Source organism: Lathyrus oleraceus, chromosome 3 (genome assembly GCF_024323335.1).
Source record: "Lathyrus oleraceus cultivar Zhongwan6 chromosome 3, CAAS_Psat_ZW6_1.0, whole genome shotgun sequence".
Lineage (NCBI taxonomy): Eukaryota > Viridiplantae > Streptophyta > Magnoliopsida > Fabales > Fabaceae > Lathyrus > Lathyrus oleraceus.
In genome coordinates this window covers 304,494,532-304,518,875 of record NC_066581.1, presented here as the reverse complement: position 1 = coordinate 304,518,875, position 24,344 = coordinate 304,494,532, and the positions used below count along the sequence as shown (strand labels likewise).

The following is a 24,344-nucleotide window of genomic DNA, read 5'->3' as shown; positions in this document are numbered from 1 at the left end:
TTGATCAGAGTTAGAACTCGTTGTTAAAGCTACACAATAACAAACTATTAGGCTACCAAAATTGTTCTCACATAAATACACTATTGTTATCATCAACACTCAAGGTATAGATGCAGAACCAAATCTTGTTATAACAATTTCCCTCTTTTTGATGATGACAAAACATGTATTTTGATGAACAGTTTTGTACAGGGTAATCACAGAAGAATACATCTTACAGAAGCACAAAGCTCCCCCTGAGATGTATAGTCCTATAAAAATAAAATCAGAATGAAAGAACACTTTCCTGATATACCTTTTGAAGTACTAGAGTGAATATTCAGTCAGAATCTGGTTTATCTTTAGAAGTTAGTCGATGTTGTCCAGAGCACTGGTTGATAAAATCATCATTCTGATAGGTTTTACTTCATAATATTTTCTTCCTTGAAGGATACGCTTTTCATAACCTTGATTTTTCAGAAGTAGCACACTCAGAACCATTCTGATTCTTTAGAAATAATCATGCAAGAACACTTAACAAACTTTTTTATAAGTATTTGTTAACATAAGCATTTAAGCAATGTTTGGATTTTTACTTAGGAATTTAGATATCAAAATAAACACTTAATTCTTACCCTTTAGAATGTTATGTTTTCTCCCCCTTTGTCATCAGTCAAAAAGGTAAAAGAAAAAAATAAAATAAAGAGAAACAAAACATTTTTCAGTGATAGAGTGCCAAAAGGCAGTGCAAAGTACAATGAGAAGAGGCAAAAGAAATTTTCAAGAAAGTTAAAGTAAATAAAATCTAGGGGTTCTGGGGAGGAGGAGGAGGAGGAGGAAGTATTGACAGAATCAGCTGAAACATAAGATCTTGCTTATCCAGACGCTCATTGACCTTTGCATTATCAACTTTAATCTACTCGATTGTTCTCAGAAGAGAAACTGGAATAGGCTGAGAAGCAGAAGCTTCTGAGACGACTATCTAATTAGGACCTTCTTCCATATCAGAGTCTTGAGGTTCAGGAGCAGTAGGTTCTGGAGCAGATTCAATGTGTTGAACTGTCTCTATTTCTGGAGCATCTTCTTCTTCCATAGCTTCTGGAGAGGCTTCCTTGATTTCTGGTGCAGGAAGGCAGAATTGGGAATTTCTTAGCTTCCACAATTCCATTAAGGGCACGAACCATAATGAAATTTTCTTTCAGCAAGAGTGTACCCAAGATCCTTCATCTTGGAAATCTTAGAAATCATCCAACTTCTATAAGCTTCCCATGCTGAATCACTTGCAGTAAGGTTTGTAGAAGAATGACTGACACTCATTGCTTTCTCTAATCGTAACCTTGCCAGGTTATCACAATGTGACGTTTTGGATTCTAGGGGAATGACGGGTGTCATCCCTGTGTCGGGTTACCCATCATTTAGTCAGAATGCAGGTTTTGACGTGTTAAGTTTGGATATGAAGGTGTTTTATCGGGCGGTCAGTGATGGACTATTGTTTGGTGTTTTGTGATGAGTTGATTAATTAAATTATATAATTAATCGAGTAATCTTTGAAGCTAGGGGAAATATACCCGAACGTATCGCACGCTCGAACATACAACAGAGTCGCCATCGAACTTTATTTATCCCCAAAGGGAAGGGAAAACATCGATAAAACTCGGGGGAAAGAGATATGTTGGGTAAGGAAGTCGGTTATGCAAGGGGAAGGTATTAACCCCCCGAACATCCATGGTACTCCATGGGAACCGTTTTGATTGTTCTCGCTCCAATAGGTGTTAGATCTAAGATTACTCGTAAAAGAATGGGAGGGAAAGGGAAAGAAATAGATAAAGTGTTCGTTGAGGATTAGGGCCCTCATGCCTACGTATCCTCTTAGTGAAATGAGGAATTCAGAGCTTCGTAGTTCAAGGAACTAGAGGCGGGAGGTGAAAAGGATTGTGATAGAGGTTATGGTCTGAACCAACGATTTGTGTTGTTTGTACTCCAACAAGGGTGGAAATATGAACCAAAGAGCAAACAGGTATGAACCAACAAGTGAGGGCGTATAACACTTGTATCCTTCTACTACAACAACCGAAAAAGAGAGGAATTAGGTGTTTGGGTTAAGGGCCAAACAATTCTTGGTTCACAAGGAGGTACAAGATGGAGCACAAAGGTATAATGTATTTGGATCGAAGAATAGGTATATCACATGAAGTGAAAGAAGGTAGAGTATGAATGTATCGTGGGGATGAACAGAATGAAGTGACCGAAGTCACAGAATAGAGTATCAGGCGATAAGTGACTGAATAAGTATTGTTTGACATCGAAAGGTGAAAGTGTATTGGGATCCATAAGAGAAATGGGATTTCTACCATAGAGGGAAACAACTCTGACCGCTACAGGGTGTTAGCCAAAAAAGAAGGAATTAAATGTTTGGGTTAAGGGCCAAACAACTCTAGGTAGAAATGCGGATTATTCGTTAGGCGTCCTAAAAGGGTGTATATGGAATTCCAAAGAAAGTATATTTCAATGTCAAAGAGACAGTATGTCACTGGGTGAATGATTTATGATCGAAGGTAGATAATGAATTGTGAAAGGTATGAGTGATGCCCTAAGGAGAAGGAGGAATAATTAGAAGTATGCTCTCCAAGGATTCGCATCCTTGTGCCTACGTATTCTCATTATGCAATGAGAAAGTCAAAGCAATCGTAGTTCGGAACTACGAGAATAGAAAGAGAGATCTTTGTCTAAGCAATGGGGACTCACAAGACAAACACTTATTCAAAGAAGGATTGTAGTACTAGAGTGAAAGGAGTAGTGTATCACTTGTTGGGGAATCAACAATTCGAGATCAAATAAGGAAAGTATCTTGGATCCAAGAGAAGGATAAACTCTTAATCGAAGAGCAAGGTAGGAATTGACCAATACGTGGACTAGCAGGCCACCACTATAGGGTAAAGCCAAAAAGAAAGATTGAATTAAGTGTTTGGGGTTGTTTGCCCAAACAACTCTCGATTGATGAGATGGACTGTCGTTATTGTCCTAAAAGGATAGACAAGGAGTCCAAGGAGAAGTATGATTGATCTCAAAGAGATGGTATTGATAGAATGAATGGAGAATGATTGATTGATAAATAGGGTAGCTTGCGAAGAACTGGGTTCTCCTGCCTACGTACCCTCATTGTGCAATGAGGAAATCAGAGCTTTCGTAGTTCAGCCCACTAGGGTTGAAAACAAGATGATCGATAAGGCAAAAGAAGTAGAATTTATTGAAATGAAGGATGGATTATAAATAAGGTAGATTGATAAATAAGATAGCTCGCGGAGAAACTGGGTTCTCCTGCCTACGTATCCTTATAGTGCAATAAGGAAATCAGAGCTTTCGTAGTTCGGCCCACTAGGGCTGAAAACAAGATGATCGATGAGGCAAAAGAAGTAGAATTGATTGAAATGAATGATGGATTATAAATAAGGTAGATTGATAAATAAGATAGATCACGGAGAAACTGGGTTCTCCTACCTACGTATCCTTATAGTGCAATAAGGAAATCAGAGCTTTCGTAGTTCATAGGTTGCATTAGGTCTGCAGCCATTTCCTTGCTACAAGTTGACTTGGTGTTTATTTGTGGTAAATGTATACAATTTTGAAGCACCAGTTTGTTACCAATTGTTGTGTTCATGATATGTTGTAGCATGTGGTCTTGTAAGTTGCTAACTTGTATCCTCTACCATTTGACTCATATGCTGCAACAAAAGGGGTTCTGCAGTGGGATGATTTGCTCATTGGAAATGGCTTATGATGCTTCCCTGATCATGGCTTCCAGTTTGTACATGGAAAGTGGTGGTGTCCAGGATTTAACTCAAGTGCTTGTTATGCTGAACCTCTTACTGCATCAAGGTGATGCACTCATTCTGCTGATGGTTCCTTATGTCTCACTGTTGTTTTGTTGCAGTAGGGTCACATTCTATTGATATGGTCATGACCTTTGCCAATGCTTTATATGGGATATGGCTGTAAACAGTTGCGTATAGGTTGAGTATCAATAGTTATGAGCACCATTCAGCCTGAGTTGGAGACAGGTTTTGGGGTTTAGCTTTATGGTAAGTCAACAACACTTCATGGCTTGTGCATTGATGGTATTTCTTGTTTGGACTATTTGCATGGATAGTGATGTTGAATTGTTAACCTGGTTGTGTTGTGAAGCAGGAATGCAATTTTCGGGCTTGCATCACTCATTCTGCAGCAGGTAAATCATGCATTTCAAATCAGGTTAGGTTTCAAGGTTTGGTTTACTCCTACCCTCCTCATGCATTAGGTTTTCATGTGATTATGCTTGGCAAGTTATTCGAGTGATTGCAGGATGGCACATTGCTAGCGGGACTTGGTTTTGTCTCATAAAATGTACATGATGCATTGATGCTTCAACTGCAGCAAGCATTGTAGGTTGGTCTGTGGATCGTTTTGCTTGTTTTGGTGATTCTTGGCATGTCATGAAAGCATTTGGTTGCATAGGCTTGTTGCTACAGGAAGGTTCCCAAGTTGCATCTCCCATGAGCCATCACCACCATAAACTGCAAGTGTGAGCATGTTTAGCTGGTTATGGTACTACTACAAGGTTGCAAGCAAGGCAAGGTGCAACATGGCATTGAACTGGCTGCTACAGCACCAGGGCTAACATGTCATGTATATCCATTGGCTTGGTCACACATTTCAATGTTTTGATGTGTAAGGTTTTTGTTGCAACCAAGGTATATGAGCAAAGGACAATGGTTGGACTGTTAGATGACTCCTTGGTCATTGATTAAGGGCAAGCCAAGGGCAAATGGTCAATGGTTCAAAAGCCAAAATGATATGGTGCACCACATGTATTACTTGTAATGGAAAAAACCAAGAAAAAAAACATCAACGAACATGAGGATTGGATGACACATTGAAGCAAAGGGCCAGGCCAAGTTTGGATAGTCAAGAGCAAGTGAGGGTTGACTTTGGTCAAAGTTGACCAAAAAGTCAATTGTTGACCAAAGTCAACAAATGGTCAAAAATGCATTTTCTTGGTGTTTTCTTTGTAAATGGACAATGAATTGTTGATTAGGGTGAAATTTAGGGTTTTTGGATTTTGGGTTGACTTTGGTCAAAGTTGACCAAAAAGACAATTGTTGACCAAAGTTAACAATTGGTCAAAAATGTCAAGTTTTGTACTTTCTTGTGTAGAATCACATGTAATGGTTTAAAATAACATGAAATGGATTGAAATTTGTTTCACAATTGGTTTAATCATGACTTGAATGTTTGACTTTTGAAAAGAAAATAACTTGACTGATAATGTTTATGAACAAGGCCATGAAATGAGACCCTAAGGTTAGGGTTTCGGTATAATGTCCATGAACCAATGGCATGACTAGCAAGTGGCTTGAAACACAAGAAGTTTGGTTGTTTGGATGACCAGGGTCAAAGATGTGTCCACAACCATACGAATAACACCATTACTTCGAACCAAGACCAATGCTCATACAAACCCAAAAAAGGTTAGACCAAGCACATTGATGATGTGGAGACTGAGGGGTCATGAATACACAGTGAGGTCACCAAGTTCATCTGATTCACCATCTCCTGATTAGGACTTTGGAGACCAAGATAAAGGCCTGGGGAAGCTCCATGAGATCATGCCTTGAGGAATTAGGGCTTTAAAGGCCCTAGATTGCCTGGTCATATCTTTTTTGAATCTAAGCCTTAACCACCACCATTAGGGTTTCACATCCCCCATGCTGATGATATGGTTAGACCATGCCTTTGAGCTCTTATATCCACCCAAACCCTAGCTTTATAAGCCCAAGTTTCTTCTGAATCCATGATGAATGATGCATGTGGATGAATTATGAATGTATGCAAGTGATCTCCTTATCAAGTGATTGGATGAATAGGTGAGAAAGGGGAGGGCAAATTTTGGGGTACAACAATATTATGCGTACATGTGAGTTATGTGCAATTTGTGAATATTGTGATAAGGTGAAATTATGATGTGATGTTGATTGTGTTTATGAGATATGTATGAGTGATTATTGATGCATTAAGAATATATTCAATTGCAGACATAATGGGGTTATTTTGCATTTATTATATCGAGTATTTATGTATAATCAAAGTGGGATTGTACTGCATTTTATATGACATTCATCATAAGTGTCATTGTTGTGAAAGAGGCATGTTCTCTAGTTCAAAGTGGGGACTATTGGCTTGTACCAAGCCTTGAGTGGGGGCTTGGGTTCGTAGAGATTGGGACCCAATTCGTATGATGAACCAAACATTGAGTCATTACTGCATGCATATAGAGTTGAGTTCTGGGTCCAGTTCATAATATGGACCGTTACAATCATGAGTTGAGTCATTGTTTCATTATGTTGCATGATTTTGATTTAATGAATGTGATATGAGTGAAGTGTGAATACACAAATTCAGTGTGCTTTCTGATTGTGTGGATAATTGTGTAGTTGTGTAAATCTATCATGAATGTTTATATATAGTTTACTATTTAAATATATTATCACCCCATTTTTGTGATGTTGTGTCTGTGATCCTCTAGAGTATAGACAATCAGCTACCTGAGTAGGAGCTTAAGGTTGAGGACATGTTATGCCTCTTTTGTTGCTTATTGTTCGGGTCTATATTTGGAGTCACTCTGATACGTAATACATGAGGAATAAGTTGTCCTATATTTGTTTTGTTGTGTATCTTTCTGTTTTGTTTTATTCTACGATGAACCATTTTTCAAACTAATATTTATGTTGAGGTTTTATGCCAAAAAAAATTATGATTTTGTTGCTTATTAAACGAGTTATTTTTTTAATATTATATGGTTCAGAGAGTTTTAATGGTTTGGATTGTGCGAGCAATACCCTACTTGAAGAGTACTTATGTTTTTATAAATGTTTTTGTTAATTAATTGTTGAGTAGGTAAGTAGGGTGTTACATCACCCCTACAAAGGGAAGAGATGCTCATAGGCCTTAGTAGGTATATTATGTTGTATGATGGTTAGGGCTCCCTACAACAACGAAAAGCCATGTATGGTGGTTAGGGATCCCTACAACAACGAAAAGCCATGTATGGTGGTGTTTTATGATGGTTTTGAGGATATGCTCACATGAGGTGAAAGGCCTTGTATAAGTGTTGGCTGCTTCTGTATAAGTGTATGTATGGTATGATCTATAGAAGTTAAGATCTATCTTTTCTCATGTTAAGAGATAGGTATTTATAGAGGCTTTGGGCCTAGGGTTTTCTTGGGAAGGATCGTCACCCACCTAGTCAATGGCAGATTGTTAAATCTCTATTTCTAAGGAAGACGTGGGTCAATTATTGAACATGACTTCTCTCTGCCCCAAAAACATCTTATCCTATGTTCCCCATGAGTGGGAGATAGGGAGACTTTGATGCACAAGGTGGTACTTCCATGGGCGATACATGATCTTCGCCCGCTCTTGGGGCGGCCTATAATTGTCGCTCTATCCGTGCCTTTCATAAATATAACACTACAAAATTCAAGGATGTTATTGCTAAGTTAAGAAACAAACAAACATTTATATTAAAATATGGACAAGTTTAATAGTGATGTATTTAATAAAATTGATAAATTAATGTGTGTAGATAATAATAATAAAATATATAAATATATATTATGCGGGAATGAGGCAGGATAGGTACTAAGGTACCTATACCCGCATTCATACCCGCTTATTTTAATGGATAATTGCACGTGCCTATACATGTACCATACATGTACCTATTTTGCATATTTTTACCCTATCCATTATGGATAATTTTTGGGGGTACCCACTAGATTTGGGTCTAATTGTCATCCCTAGCTAGAGAAGTTTTATATGCAACTTGACATGCTATAGCAAAATCTTTGGAATATTGTGGATAATAATGGATTGAGAATCTCATTTTATAAGGGGAAAAAACCTATGTCACATAGGTTATGATTTCCTTTAGCTAGGTATATACTAATGGTTGAAGAATGAACCATCATACATCTCACTTCCCTAACATATGTTGTCAAACTAAGGGTCGTCTACAGACTTAGCTTCCCGAGGAAAATACATCATTAATATCATTTAATGTTGCAAATGATACCCTAGATGATGCTTGTTTGGCTAGCCCCACGTTTCGCTTGATGGACTTCCTTAGGCTACGCTTAAGGGACTCACCCCACTTCTTTTGAGAGACTTGCCCATGATTCGATTTAGGGGCTCGTCTCATGCTTCACTTAAGAGACTTATCTCATGCTTCCCTAGAGGAATTCATGGAGTTTCGAAATAGAGATACGACCAAATTAAATCAATTTATCCCCTCCCAATGCCTCATGATTTAGGGACTATGGACTGGGATAATTTATTTGCATTTGTATAAGGGATGTTCCATGACAAAACAACATATGGAAAAATCGGGTTAAGGGCAGAATGGGGCTTAATACTTGAAGTGCGCTAGTCGGTCAAAATGGGCCTGAGCGCCCAAATGGATGGGGTTACTTGAAAGGTATAACGAGCCTTCCAATAGGGCTTGGATCCATCTCCCATTACTTGTCTCACTATCACACGCGGATGGTAGAAGGATGCGAGTGAATGAGGAAAATTATTTCCCCATGATTTGGTAGAACGAGACGTCTCTATAGTACGAGTCTTGATAATGGAACTATGGAAACTGCCCTTAGATATATCCATAGGATCTCTATAAATGGTATAGCCTCTAATATTAGAAGAATAGACACAAATCCAGGGAGAGAAAAACACATAGTCTTTCATAATTACTACGTGAGCAAATTCTCCTCTCTCACCATGTACTTTTAGCCCGTATATATATTTGTGTGTGTAAAAAAACACTCTTATGAAAAGAAAATACAAGTTATTATATTTTTCTCTATTTATTTCTCTAATTTTTTCTCTTATTTTAGATAATTTCATAGCATGTTATCAACACAAAACTCTATCATACGATGGATGTCGAAATAAGGTGAACAAAAGAAGAAGAAAAACACAAGGAAGTGGGTTTATGGTACATTAAAAAAAACTATATGCCTCAAAATCTTAAAATTAAACCAGGAAACACAATGTCCATATATCAAACATACTTAACTATCACTACGCCAAAAATGACTTTTAACAGCGCATCTTAGACAGCGCTTTTAAAAGAAAGCGCTGTCTAAGGTTAAAATTAAAATAAAACACGGAAAATGTTCCAAAAAAATAATGAAAGCGCTGTCTAAGGGGGGGTCTTAGACAGCGCTTTCTAAAAGCGCTGTCTAAGACCCCCCCTTAGACAGCGCTTTTAGAAAGCGCTTTTAAATATAGACCTTAGTCAGCGCTTTTGATAAAGCGCTGTCTAAAGTCTTTAAATTAAAAAAAATTAAAACCAAAAGCGCTGTCTAAAGTCTTTATTCCCTCCATGTCACGAAAAAAAAGTTATTCCCTCCCAAATCCTAAAAATCCTACATTCTTCTCCCAAACCCTCAATCAGAGCTTGCTTCTCTTTCTCCCAAATCCACTCCCCCTTCTTCCAACCCTCAATCAGAGCTTGTTTATCCTGTGTGAAAGATTCTTCCCCTAAACCCTAACCCTTTCCCCCATTATATGTATGATTCTTATCCTGTGCAGGCTCGCTTCATAAACATGCTTCCTTCGAACTCTTGGTCTTCATCGATTCTATTCGATTCAGTTTCGTTTTTGAGGAAAATTGAGAGAAAACAAGAGTTTCAATCAAGTATACAACAAGAAAACAAAGAAGAAAATGATTCGTTACGTGAATCTCGTCTTCCTTGTGTTCTCAGCAACTTTGATTTCTTACGGCTTCGCATTCACCAATCCATTTGACGGTAACTATTTCTTTTTTTCCATAGATTTGCGTTTGGATAGTTAGTTGCTTTCAAAATAGATATGGTGTGTGCATGCAAAATCAACTGAAATATAGCTTTGCTTCATGATTTCTAAATTGCAATCGGTTGCAGTTGTTCAGTAAACCTTGATATTGCGGAAATGCAGAAAAATACGGCCGAAATTGCAGAGGATTTCTAAAACTTTTTATTGTGGCTGCAATTCAGAACTAGGTTTTGCGATATCTTTGAGTTAAATCCACTTTCAAGATAACATTGAAGAACAATATCCTATTAGGATTATTTAGATATGTAGCACCGACACGTCTAAAAAAATGTGTGTTTGTTTCAGTGTGTGCAAGATCGACATTGATACTTGTTATTATGTTTAATTTATTTATCTTTTCAAATTACTATTGACATCGACGTGTCAGTGTCGTGTTTCCGGTGTCCGTGCTAATGTAGGCAAGCAAGTAGCTGATTTTGTCAGTAATGCTAAATTGATATAGAGATAAATTGAAGATGTGGTTGATTTAGAAAATTCATGTATTTATGAGGGTTAGATTTGAACCTGAGAAAAACAACAAAATTCCATGCTTCACTTCAAATTAAATTGAACTAATTTTGTTATAGATCACACTTGAAGCATATATATCATTTTTATGCTCTAACTAAACTAAATATTATTTGCAATTCTTTTATAAACAGTTACAGCCCTCCAGGATCTATACAGGAGCTTAAACAACCCTCAAGGGCTACACGGATGGAACGGTGGTGATCCTTGTGAGGAGTATTGGACAGGAGTAGCTTGTTCTGACTCCTCAGTTATACATCTGTAAATGCACATATTCTACTGATAATCAAGATTTTAAATAGTGATCGTAAATGATATACCACTTCAAATGCACCTAGGCTCTAACTATACTATATCACTTCAAAAATTATGATTTTTTCTGGTTAGATAATATCACTATCCCCCATAATGCAACTAAGAAACCTTATACTTGCCCTGTCGGTCCTCCTGCAGCAAAATTCAAGGATTGAACCTTACCGGATATCTTGGATCCTCGCTGTATAATCTACAAAATTTGAAGATATTGTAAGTCGTTTTATGTTTGAAGCTCTTATCGGGATGGTTGGTTTACTATATTGTCAAGATATGATTTACTTCCCATTCTGATTGGTTAACTTTAATTTCGTTCTGGTTTTTTAGTGATATCAGTTCCAACAGCATAATGGGTGAAATACCATACGAATTACCTCCAAATGCCACACATATGTAAGCCTACTTTTCTGATGATTTCGATTTTACCGGAAGCTATAGCAGTGAGTTTTTTCTGATGATCCTTCTTTATGGCAGAAACATGGCTTGCAACTATTTGAGCCAAAATATCCCTCATTCATTATCAAACATGAAAAAACTAAGACATCTGTGAGTTACATTCATATTGATTTGATTCCAAGCTTGAAAGGGGAGCTGCTTCAAATTTTCTTATCACATCTGAGTATGATATAATTATTGAATTTTGAAAATGGCAGTGAAATTAACACTTTTTTGTCTTGCAGGAATTTAAGCCACAATTTCTTGTATGGACCAATTGGCAATGTGTTCACTGGCTTAGATAATCTCAAGGAAATGTATGTTTTCTTCACTTGAGTCTTTTGCTTTTAGAATTTCAATGCTAATAAATGAAAGACTTCACCAATGATTAAGCTATGTTAGGCACTTAACCTAAACCATTTCCACAGAATTGTGTTTTCTGTGCATTGCCAATTTTTTGAATTTTCCGAATAGGTAAGAGCAAAAAATGAAGCCAATCTAAACCTTCACAATTTTTAATCAGTCATAATGGAAAGAGTAGTATGTGTTTATATATTATGCCATAATATATAAAACATGGCGAAATCCAGATAGCACAAACATAATCATCCCTTTTTGTTGGAAATGCATTGGATAGTTTAGACTTGAGAAGCAAGAAAAGGATGCTAATTTGGAAAAGAAAATAAATGATCTGTCACCTTGTGGGTACTTCTGATGCTGTTGCTTCTGCTGAGAAACTTATCAATGAAGTCCTTGCTGAGGTTTGTTTTAAATTTTCTCTAATTATGTTGTGGAATCACTGTAACTTTGGCCTGTTAGTGAAATATCACTGGTTAGAGTTGTTTTCAACTGATTTTGTAAATGCAATGTGAAATGTTTAATGATAAATTTGCTTAAATTATATTGGAATTAGTGCGCTCTGTATCCTGCCAGGGAAAATTCATTGATAAGAGTGGTTTTGAATTGACTTTCTATTTGTAATATGGTGTGTTTTCTGGTTAATTTGCTCTAGTGAGGTTTGAATGACTGCAACTGTAACCTGCTAGTGAAATATTGCTGACAGTATTTGTTTTGAACTGATTTTGTAACTTTAGTATGATTGTTTTGTGCTGAATTTGTTAAAATGATCTTCAAAGTCGAATGGCCTTAACTGTAACCTGTTAGTGAAGCGTCATTGACGATGGTTGTTTTCTACTGATTTTTAACTGTAATAATCTGGGGGAAATGTAACCATTAACATCACTGATAAGAGTTGCTTCTTTACTAGGCTGAAGCCGGGGCTTCTGCCGGTGGTGGTACTAGACGGATGGCTGCACAATCTGGGGGTGATGAATTTTCGATGCAAATCCCAAACAATAAGGTGTGCAAAGTTGATTTGGTTTCTTAGGTCGGCCTTATAATTGGTAAAGGAGGAGAAACAATTAAGAGTATGCAAGCTTCTACTGGAGCACGGATTCAGGTTATCTCTTGTTCTTTGTTTTCTCTGCTTCTTTTGTTATATATTTTCAAAATCATAATTATGTTTGAAGTTGGATGGTGTTAAGGTTAACAGCTGACTGCCCAAACTCTCATGTCTCAAGACTTGGATTCTCCATTGTTAGTAACTTTTGACAACTAATGCCTTATAATTGAACAGATTACTTTTAATGTTAAACACCAATTGCGAATGGAAGATCGAATTTGGATCCAACTCCAATCCGGCTCAGAATTCCGGTGCGGTGGATTTTCAGAGAATCGCAGGTATTAGCTTCTCTTCCTCTTGTTGTGTCACTCGTTATGTATCTTATTCTTCTCAACTGTGATTGCGATTCTTCTTCTTCTTCAACTCTTCTGAACTGTGTTATGGAATTGCAGAGTCATCACTGTGGTGGTTACGTGGCGAAGTGGTCACGCGAGAGGGAAGTGAAGTGAGCTTCTCAGAGATGAACTGTGAAGAATGAGCTCTAATCTTTGAGCAAAAAGTAACCGATTCTGAATATGAGGGTAGAGAGCTTGAGAGTGAAGAGTGAAGATTGAAGGTGAGGAATGAAAAAACTAGAAAAGCTTCTGATTGCACTGTTATATACATGGTATTCTCAACCAAATCGGGCAACGGATCGGGCAGGTTAGTTATGTTAGGGCAGGTTGTTAGGATTTTTGTTAAAACTCTGTTAGTTGCAAGTTAATTTTATATGTGAATTGATTTTCTATTAATTATTTCCATCAGTTAAAATAGTTGTATTGCTTGCAGGGATAAGTCAAAATTGGACCTTAGCTTGCAGTTCAGCTGGATTTGCACGTTACTTCTATGAAGGTTTGTTGTGGTTGGAAGTTCTGCTGTTAAAATGTTAGTTTGTTTTGTTAGTTACAAGTCTGTCAAATCAATTTAAAATTAGTTAGGTTAAGTTAGAGAACTAGTTAGTCATGGTTATTATGAAATTAGAAAAAAAAACTTAACTGTTAGTCAAAGTCCTGCTGTTAGTTATTTCCCATTTTTTGACTCTGTTAGTTTTATTTATAATCGATTGCTTTGAAATTATGTTACTACAAAAGGTTAGATTGATGTTAGTAAATCTGTTAGCAAGTTGATGGTGAGATCTGTCATGGCCTATTAGTATCAGAAACATTATTAGTGAAGGCCAAGACCATGACCAAACACTTGCCTGATTATTTGATGTAGAACTTACTTGCTGAAACTTTCCGCTATGCTAATGATTGTCTTGGTGCATGACTTGTCATTGGGCATGAGCGTCGGGAGCTGTTACCGCAGCAAGTTGTATCAGTTAAGTTGTTATGACTAATTTTGGGAATCTGCTAACGACTCGTTTTAGACAGCACTAGCTAGTGTGTTTTGAGTTGCTCACTTGCCAACAACTTAATAATTGTAATGGATTTGAAGTTAATTGAGAATTTTGCCACCGATACTTAGTAAAACTCGATTAAAATGTCGTTTACGATGGTTATAACATACTGCTATGTTGTTAAAAAGCTGTTTGAATTGTGAGTTGTTTAGAAAACCATGTTAATAACTTGAAGTAGGGTTAGTGACGGTATTACATGATTATGTTAGATTCAGTTATATTGGTTAATGTTAACTTACAACATTCGTTCTGTTGTGATAATTATGCAGGATGTACTACCTTGGTTTCGAACTGATTTCAGAATTTGCATCTGTACCGAATTGGGGTGGGCTGCCACGGTTAATTCTTGCACTTTTGGTAATTTTTTATTAGCGAGTTTCAATGATGTCTATGTGTAATTATTAGGATTTAATTAAGGGTATACTTATTTTCCTGTGGAATGCTAACTGTGGCGTTGTTATGTATGTTCTAAAACTTTTGATTTGTGCCGTTTCTGACTTGTGGAAAATTCATGGATGAATATATGACAATTCTGCTTCATGAATGAATGAAGAATTTCTTCTGTGAAACTGGAATTTTGTGAATGAGTGAATCTTTAAAAATTGGAATGGATGAAGAAAATTGCTTTTGTGAAACTGGAATTTCGTTTATATATCCTTCAAAATCTGTTACAATGCTCATGAAATTAATGCTAAACTTATATGAAATGCAATGGTTAGTTACAAATCAAAATGTTAGTTTCAATTTTCGTATACCTTAGACAGCGCTTTTGTAAAAAGCGCTGTCTAAGGGGGGGGCTTAGACAGCGCTTTTTGAAAAGCGTTGTCTAAGGTATACCTAAAAGAATTAAAATAGGAGGGTCTTAGAAAGCGCTTTTGGCCAAAGCGCTGTCTAAGGGGTGGGGCTTAGACAGCGCTTTTCAAAAGCGCTGTCTAAGGTATACCTAAAAAATTTAAAATAAGAGGGTCTTATAAAGCGCTTTTGGCCAAAGCGCTGTCTAAGGGGGGGGCTTAGACAGCGCTTTTAAGATTTAAAAAAGCGTTGTCTAAACCTTTAGCAGCGGAGGTTTAGACAGCGCTTTAAAGCGCTGTCTAAGGTCTTGTTTGTTATAGTGTATGTTTTTTTGCATCGTTCTGATTGTAAAATAATGTCTTTAAGTTTCCTCTTGATGCCATTAATATTTTCTTTGTTTGAGTTGGGAGATCCTCTTGGGACATTGCTTAAAGTGGAGAGGTGGTTCCATATGGAAATGGATGTGTTCATTGTGACGCCGAGGATGGATAGGTTTTACTGGATGATGTAGATTATGCTTGAGATGCTCATGACAACAACGTGAATGTTATCCCATTGTTGTGTTCCCCCATAAATGGTCAAGGCTGCAAATAACTTATAACTTCTCTTACGACCTTTTCCCATCATTTGTTTTATGTAGTGTATTTTTACAACTTCCATATTTAAATTAAGACATATGATACATAATTCTATTGGACACGATCTACAATTTTATAACTGACTTTTGTTAAATATGCAAAACATGGATTTGTCTACCATTTCCCTATCTCATATATGATTTGGTAATTCGACCATTTTATTCCTAAATATTGCGTTGATTCATTCTTGGAGAACGTATTCTCACACCCATGATACTTGGAACGTCGCCCATGTGGATCTTTTTCTTTGCATGATTTTCCATCTCAATGTTTATTGACACTGGATTTCTCGTGAGTGTTATGGACAACTCTACTCATGGATAAAGATCGATGATGTATTTTTTTCCCATGCCTCCCAAATCTTAGCATGGGAGATCTAGATGAAAGGACGAATATAGTTTATCTCATGTAAACCTTAATTAGACAATTGTCTTAGATAACAACTATGGACAAATAATTAGACAAGTGTTATGAACCTAAAACTTCTCATTATGAGATTCTCGTTTAATATATTAATTAATTAAAAATATAAATTTAGTTAGTTATATCCCCTTAAATAATTTTTATTCCTAATTAATACAAAAATATCCGCTAATTATAAAACATGATTTAATGATAAAATATTTCATAATTGGATACGTTTAACGTGAAATTGAAATGATGACATGTTGGGGTGGAAAATGTTAACATGTGTGGGCTATACATATATGGGAAGATTTAAAATGATATCCATAGAGATCTATTGACAATGACATCAGAACAAATGAATATGTTCAAAGATGTGATTTGATCAACATTAATGGCTACTCAATGGAGTGCCGACCTTCTTAAATTTTGACCTATATTTCTCTATGTAACATGGAGAAAGAACTCATAAAAATGCAAAAAGAATTCATTGATTTTGAAAATACATATTTGAATGCATTTGATTCACATGTAATTTATTCATTATTCATTTTTGTGTCGATCTCAATTTTAAAAATAAATTTATTTCGGAAATATATTTCTACAAAAAATTTAAAAATATATTTTTGAAATCTTCTCAAGATTAAAATAAATTCTTAAAAGAGTGATATGAAAGAAATTTTTTAATGTATGTATCTTTTTTACCATTAATATTCGGTCTACTCGATCAATTAATCTAATTCGATGATCAATTTCACTATCAAATAATATGAATCTTCTCTCAATTATAATTGTTAAGAATGGAATCCTAATCTTTCTTATTAAACTAAATATTAATCACTATTTAATAAACTAACATTGTATGAGTTTTTAATTATGCATATTTAATTAAAAATAATGAGAATTAATAACATTAGGAATTCTTGCATCGTTTGGATTTATGAGCAATCCATAAATGATATATGATGACATCATGCTAAGGGATTTTATATTAACACATCCCCAATTCATACCATCTAACATAAAATATTTGAATATTAATAACTTAGAAATATACTCCTCCGATCTTATGGCTATTTATAAGAGATAAGATGTTTTTTTTTAATTTACTAAATAATTACTGGTATATTATTAGATCAAATACACTGTTTATTAAATAAATTTAAAAAGTAATTTTTTTGTTATATATTAAATATAATAAAAGTGTAACTAGTTTTATGAATTAATAAGATGGACAAATAGGTGTAATTGAATTTGTTGAAGCTAGTGTTGTCATACAATAACAATGCATACAATATAATAAAGTAGGTTTCGGAAATTTATTTCTAGAGTCTCTATGAAAATATATTTTTAAAATAAACTTATTTATAAAATTTGAATGTGATTTAAAAATGAACACATCGTGTGTGGAATATTATTCATTTTAGATGGGATGTATTATGCTAAACAATAATTGAGGTTTTAATCTGTTTTGGAGCTGAAGGACACGTGTGGAACCAAAGTCTCAATATTTGTGTAGCATTTGTCTCTTGTCTACCTAGTAAGGATGTTGTTATGTGCGCGTGTTTTTCAATTACATGAAATTTGTTTTTGATGATGTGTACAATAAATATTATTGTTATCTTTTAGCAATTATATTTATCTGATTGTTTAATTAGTTTAAATTTAAATCAAGGAGATTTAAATTTGAACTCAAATAAAATCCTATTTTGTGGAGCTGATTTGCAGTAACAAATCTCAACAATATCTTCACTAATTCTAGACAAAATTAGATCATTATCAAAGGAGAAAAAATCCAGAAGACATTATTTAAGGAGATTCGATTCTTATGTTTTGTCATTAGTTTTGTGCACAAGAACAATTTCTTAGTGCCTAAGGTTTATGAGTCTTTTGTTTCTTGTAGTTCACGCTAACTCTCCTAAGGATTAGTGTTGAATCTATTGTTGTATATCATTGTGTGTTTTGTTGGAATTAAATCAATAATAATTAAACACATATACATGTTCTACATATTATATCATATACTTTAGTGTATAATAGAATAGATAATACAAACATGTATATAATTACAGGATCTACGACATGTTAGTATATGAGAGAAGAGATTGCAGGAATACCTGGATCTATTGAGAAGGTTTTTCGTTTGCGGTGATCCTGAAAGGTAGAAGACAAACAACGAACACATGTGACTTGTATGGTTCTTCCTTAACGGATACTCCTACTGTCTTAAATACTCTTTAGATAGGAAGAAGAGATAATATGCTTGTGTACGGTATATTGGGGATCATAGCCTATATATAAGGTGATGGCCAATTAGGGTTTCCATTATTCTGAAATTGGTCATCCTGACATCCACTCATATTTGAGTTCATATTCAATTAATTAATTAATTACTAAATAGAAATCTAATTAGCCTTTTAAATTTATTTGGCCACTTAATCAATTAAGGCTCTTAATTTGATAAATAGGTAATATAGTTAAAATATATATGCCCACATAATAATTATTGGAATATAATAATTAAATAATATTTAAATTGATAAAATATTCCAACCATCTCCCACTTGGGCAATATATTTTTAATAATTATATCACAATTCTGTAAGCATGCATCCGAATGCTATTTATCTTTAGATTTCAACTTTACAATCTGGTCCACTTCATACATCAATAATGTGATCACCGCGGTTGTTGTCACTAACGTATAACGTGACATAACCCCCGACCACCACAACAATGTACTTAATGACATAGATCGATATGGATGAGTGGCATAGAAATTTCATATAATGTGATCTCTGAATCATGTTTATTTCCAACTGGTCCAACTGAATTCTTTATTGAGATCAAACTGAAGTTTGCAAATTCAATATTTGCACAAACGATACCGACATGGTTATAACAATAATAATCTCATAAACTTTATTTCTGCAGATAATCTTAACATAAAGTATGTATCGATATCAAAAGAATATTATAAAACATAAAGAATGAGTGACTCTCACTAATCTAGGACATCCCTAGTGACAACAATCATATGAAAGATCTTATATGTCAAGTCTTTGATTAGTGAATCTTTACCTTAAATTTCATATGAAAGATCTTATATGTCAAGTATTTGATTAGTGAATCTTTACCTTAAATTTCATATGTATATATTCAAGTTTTAACAATAGTAACTTATAGCTCAACGGACCTTTTAAAATCTATTGTTGAAACATTATATGATTGTCTTACAACACAATATAAGTTGAGTTTGTAACTGAATGACATAAATGTTGGGGGAGTTTTTTCACTGGGGAGGATTGAATGTTATGGGACTTCCTTTTTCTAGAGCAACACCTTTGTGAGAGACATACCACATATTCACCAAAACATTAAGGTGATAGGTGAGTGAATTCTCTCACTTATAAATGCTCAAGTCTCCATATTACCAACCAATGTGGGGCTATTATCCACACTACTCACACTTGATACATTCTCAACACTTCCCCTCAATTGTGAGTCCATAATGCTCCCCCTCAAGTGAAAGCTCTTCTTACTTCCATAAATCCTTGTACCGCACGGAACGTTTCTTATTCACCACACTGGCGTCATTGACACTCTTCAACGGAATGTTTCTTATTCACCATACTGGCGCCGTTGACTTTCGATACAAGTAAGTTGGTTCCTTTCTGAAACCAAAGGCTCATGATACCATTTGTTGGGGGAGTTTTTCACTAGGGAGCATTGAATGTTGTGTGACTTCCTTTTTCTAGAGCAACACCTTTGTGAGAGACACACCACATATTCATCCAAAACATTAAGGTGATATGTGAATGGGTTCTCTCACTTATAAATGCTCAAGTCTCCACATTACCAACCAATATGAGACTATTATCCACACTACTCAAACTTGATACATTCTTAACAATAAATTCATACCTTCATTTATTTTGATTTAGAATGTCTATTTGACATCTAAAATATTGGAGTCTAACATACTAATGATATCCCCATTGTCTGATCTTCGATTTGTGAGCACAAACTCTTTTGTTCTCTATAAAAAATCCTCATGGTTGGCATTTTTTTCTTTCAACAATTCAATATTGATTTATTCAAGTGTACATCTTTTCCATATACATATAAGAAAAACCATATATAAAATTCTTACAACCAAAACATAAGAAAATACTCAAATTTTCATGTTTACTTTAAGGTAGTTATAATTGAGACCCAATAGTCTAATTAGTAATAGAAATATCCCAAATATTATTGTATTTTATGTTGAATTTGCTTTCAACCTTATTGATGAAACTCTTTTGTGATATCTGAATGTTACCTGGAGAATAATCTCTAATTACCAAAATAACTCTATACAAAAGAGGTTTTCCCAAGATCTTTCATCGTTAAATTTTCATTAGAGATTTCTTGGTTTCACATAATAAATTATATTTATTTTTATTTAATACAATAAAATTTATATGTTATATAAGAAACATAAACTTACTCCCACCGACTTTATAACACCCACAATTTTTCCCTCTAGTTCATCTCAAAATCGAATGAGAAAACTAACTTTAGAATAATCATCTTAAAATCAAATAAGACAATTATTATCATAATATTCATCTCAAAACCAAATGAGACAATTACCTTATGAAATATTGTAGTATCACTAATGAGACAATTTCATTGACTCAAAAATAGTTTTTATCTGTTCGGAAATCATAAACTTTGTATCTATTGATACAAATTTTCTTCCGTTGCACCCTATTGTATTTCTTAATGTCTCCATTAAGAAACACTAACTTGATATACATCTTATGAAGCTCCAAAATTATAACAAGTAACAAGTGTCACAATTATATTAATAGAGTATTTCAATCATACCAAATCGAATTTCTATTTTCAGTCAATTATTTATGACACTTGATGCTTTAGTTCTTGAGGATGTTGAGTTTGATCTTCAAAAATTAATTTCTTAATTTAATTGAGAGAAAGATCAATAATATATGTATAAGGGTCCAAATTTGCTATATAAATAGCAACTATATAAATTGAGTTAGAACAACTTGGGACTAAAGTTTATATTTCTCAAACTTTTCAACAATTCTAGACTGTCACAATTCATAACTGAATTAACTATAATAATATTTAAATTTAAAAGACAAAGTGAATCCATCATTTTAAAAAAAATATCATATTAAAACAAAATTTTATTCATTCACCAAATTATCTTTTAAATACAAATTTAGACTTATAACGACAATCTATAATAGTTAAAAAAATATAAAAAAATATCAATCTTCATCAAATGTGTCCCATTTAAATTGATGTATCTTTCAACATCATTGAACATTTGTCAGTTCATATCATATTTTCTTATTATTCTTGATTTGTCCTTATCTTTTGAGGTATTTATCGAATTATAACTATTTTATTTTCTCTTGCTTCAATATTTTCTTTATTGCACACTTTATGAAATTATTATATTAAAGAATAATTTATAACTTCAATATTATAAACTTATTTGTGCAAAAAGAATATCATATGCTAAATTTTCGATAAAGTCACCTAATTGACAAAACTATAGAGTATTAGCGAGATTAAATAGTTTCATAATGCTTAATAATCTTAATGAAAAGTCATCACTCCAATGAGTTTCTCTCGTTATTGCCTTAAAAATATCTTAGATTAAACAAAGAAAATATGGCAAAATTTGTGTCGATCTTAAATGATACCAAAAATTAGAAAATGTCATATTTTAGGATCATAAATTAGATTTACCTTAAAAGAGAACAACAAAATGGAGCCAAATTTATTCACAAAAATATCAAATTCAGCATTGATATTAAGTCTTTAGACAATAAAATCAATTGTTAGTAGTATTTATTTTCAATGATCAAACACTGACAATTAATATTTATAAACAATAAATCCATACAATTGTCATATGTTTGTATTATATGTGTGAGTACAATCAAATAAACACTTGAAAAATTTACACTCATACAACATCATTACTGATATGTGAATAAATTATTATATAGACATTCATCTTTACTTATAGATTAAAAGACTCAAACAAGATATCAAACACACCATTAATTCTCAATATTTGATTGCAAAAATTAACTGTAAACGGTACTCTCACGTGATGATCAAACATTAGTAATAAGTCTCGTCAGATAATGGACGTCTTTGGCATCAATCATTATCCACATGGATAAAATTAATAATTATTACATATTTACCATCACATGTATGCAATTGTTCGGCCAAACTATGTCTTCCTTTTGGCCGACCTTAACAGTTTGCATGAACAAATTACACACCATATCTTTTGTAATTTTGATTGAATCAAATTTACACAACAGAGGTTACTTTTGCAACATATTACTTCAATCAACTCAATCAAAATTACTAGACATTTTAATAAATTCAATGAAAAAAGTCTTAAATTTTGAAGACACTACCACAAATGTATGTCATATTCATTTAGGATGTCATTTAATAATAATAATATTTCTTGAAATTTCTTAGTGTGAGAACAAATTCACAATAAAACATAAGTTTTATGAATTTATATAAATTGCAGGATTAAAAAAATATTATTGTATAAAACTTAATAACAATAATCTCGAATAATATAATCATGTTAAATATATAACTTAAAATCAGATAAATATTAAACATTTAATTATCCAAAATAAGTGTCAAACAAAATCACATATACACCAAATAATTCTTTAAATAAATCATTTTAGAATCAACAAAATCAATTCTAAAATCCAAAGTATCAAAAACTTAATTTTACCTTATAATTTTGAGAGACATTCAAAATATTCAAAAAAAAATCCATAAATAATATCTAATAACTAAATATATGTTAACCAAATCAGTATTTGTCTTATCTCTCAAATTTTAAATTCATGTGCAAATTTTATGTGAATCAAATTGAAAGATAAACAATAATTAAAAATAAAATAAAATGATTTAATAACAAACCTTTTTTTATGATTCTCAATCATCACGATAACCATATATGTGATTCCAAATATATTTAACATAAAGATATTATTATCATCAAACATATCTCTTAGAAAATTAAAATTTTCACAAATACTTTTCTTCTAAAAAAACATAAAGATATTACTATGAATCAAAACTTTATTAAGTCAAATTCAAAACTTTATTTGATGGGAACAAATTATATTTGAATCAAATTACTCTCTCTCTCTCTCTCTCTCTCTCTCTCTCTCTCTCTCTCTCTCTCTCTCTCCTCTCTCTCTCTCTCGCTCTCTCTCTTCTCTCTCTCTCTCTCTCTCTCTCTCTCTCTCTCTCTCTCTCTCCTCTCTCTCTCTCTCTCTCCTCTCTCTTCTCTCTCTCTCGCTCTCTCTCTCTATCTATATATCTATATATATAATATATATATATATATAATATATATATATAATATATATATAGATATATATATATAGATATATATATATATATAATATATATATATATATATATATATATTATATAATATATATATATATATATATATATATATATATATATATATATATAATATATATATATCAGATATCAGATGGATGTGTTACAAGAAATGTTATGATAATTATAAATAGAACCAAAATATAGATTTTCAATCAAATTTTCAATTGAGGATACATATGTATTCTTAATATACTGAAACGGGCTTCCATTATGCGTATCAAACCAATAGCGGTTCATACAAGCTAAATCTTCGAATCGATAATTTGGCCAAAGAAAGAATTTAAAATTCTTTAGTTTTTTTTTATCGCTATCAAGATCCTTATTTTTAGTCAAAACTTCAGAAGAATTATTTTATTTTTTTCTCCTTTATTGTGTTTCTATCCACAGTCTTTCTATTCCTAGAGTTCAAAGAAATTAGAATTCTCAATTCTCTATGGCGTCTAGGGGATAAAAGATTTTCGGGAATAAGGAAATCATAATTCTCAAGATGACTATTTTTTGAGTTTCTTTTCGAAATTTTTTGCTTGTGCTTCAATGATATGCTTATGATTTGATATATAAAGATTTGTTCATAATTTTTTATAGAAACGCGATTGGGTTCAATAAAAAACATTAGGTAGTCTCGCAATTCTGTTATGTCCCTAGCGTTTCCATAACAAAAGTCCGTTTGGTGATACGCACCAAATTTTCTATATTTATATCTTTTTTTATAGCCATAATAGTGAATTTTTTTAGCTTTTTCAACTCAATCAAGTAACCTTGTATTGTTAAAATGCTGAAACATATCCTCTTTGATGCCACGCCCACAGTCCCCATAATAACCCAAATATTTGTTTATCCAAATATTTGTTTATTAAATAATCACGTTCTTTAAATAGAGTCGATCTTTCTGTAATTATCTTAGAACCACGACGACAATAGGGACGAGGGGATGGATCGTATAATACTTTGCGATATATAAATTTAGAAATTTTGTAATCTCGTATTCTTTCTTTTCTAACTCTAACTGCATTTTATCAGTAATGTTACTGTTTGTATAAAA

At 33.4% G+C, this 24,344-nt stretch overlaps 1 protein-coding gene across 1 annotated transcript; it reads left to right on the top strand.

The window, feature by feature from the left end:
• The first annotated feature begins 9,426 nt into the window (after positions 1 to 9,426).
• On the top strand, positions 9,427 to 12,501 carry LOC127127272 (protein STRUBBELIG-RECEPTOR FAMILY 2). Its single transcript, XM_051056415.1, has 7 exons — positions 9,427 to 9,821; positions 10,527 to 10,653; positions 10,846 to 10,917; positions 11,032 to 11,097; positions 11,179 to 11,250; positions 11,385 to 11,900; positions 12,407 to 12,501. Exons 1-6 carry the CDS (start codon positions 9,737 to 9,739, stop codon positions 11,473 to 11,475), a joined length of 513 nt encoding a protein of 170 aa, XP_050912372.1. The 5' UTR covers positions 9,427 to 9,736; the 3' UTR covers positions 11,476 to 11,900; positions 12,407 to 12,501.
• The last annotated feature ends 11,843 nt before the right edge of the window (positions 12,502 to 24,344 follow it).

Coding starts and splice junctions, on each gene's coding strand:
- LOC127127272 (XM_051056415.1), top strand. CDS start 9,737: ATGATTCGTTACGTGAATCTCGTCTTCCTTGTGTTCTCAGCAACTTTG. Junction 9,822..10,526: donor ATTCACCAATCCATTTGACG/GTAACTATTTCT, acceptor TTTTATAAACAG/TTACAGCCCTCCAGGATCTA. Junction 10,654..10,845: donor GACTCCTCAGTTATACATCT/GTAAATGCACAT, acceptor GTCCTCCTGCAG/CAAAATTCAAGGATTGAACC.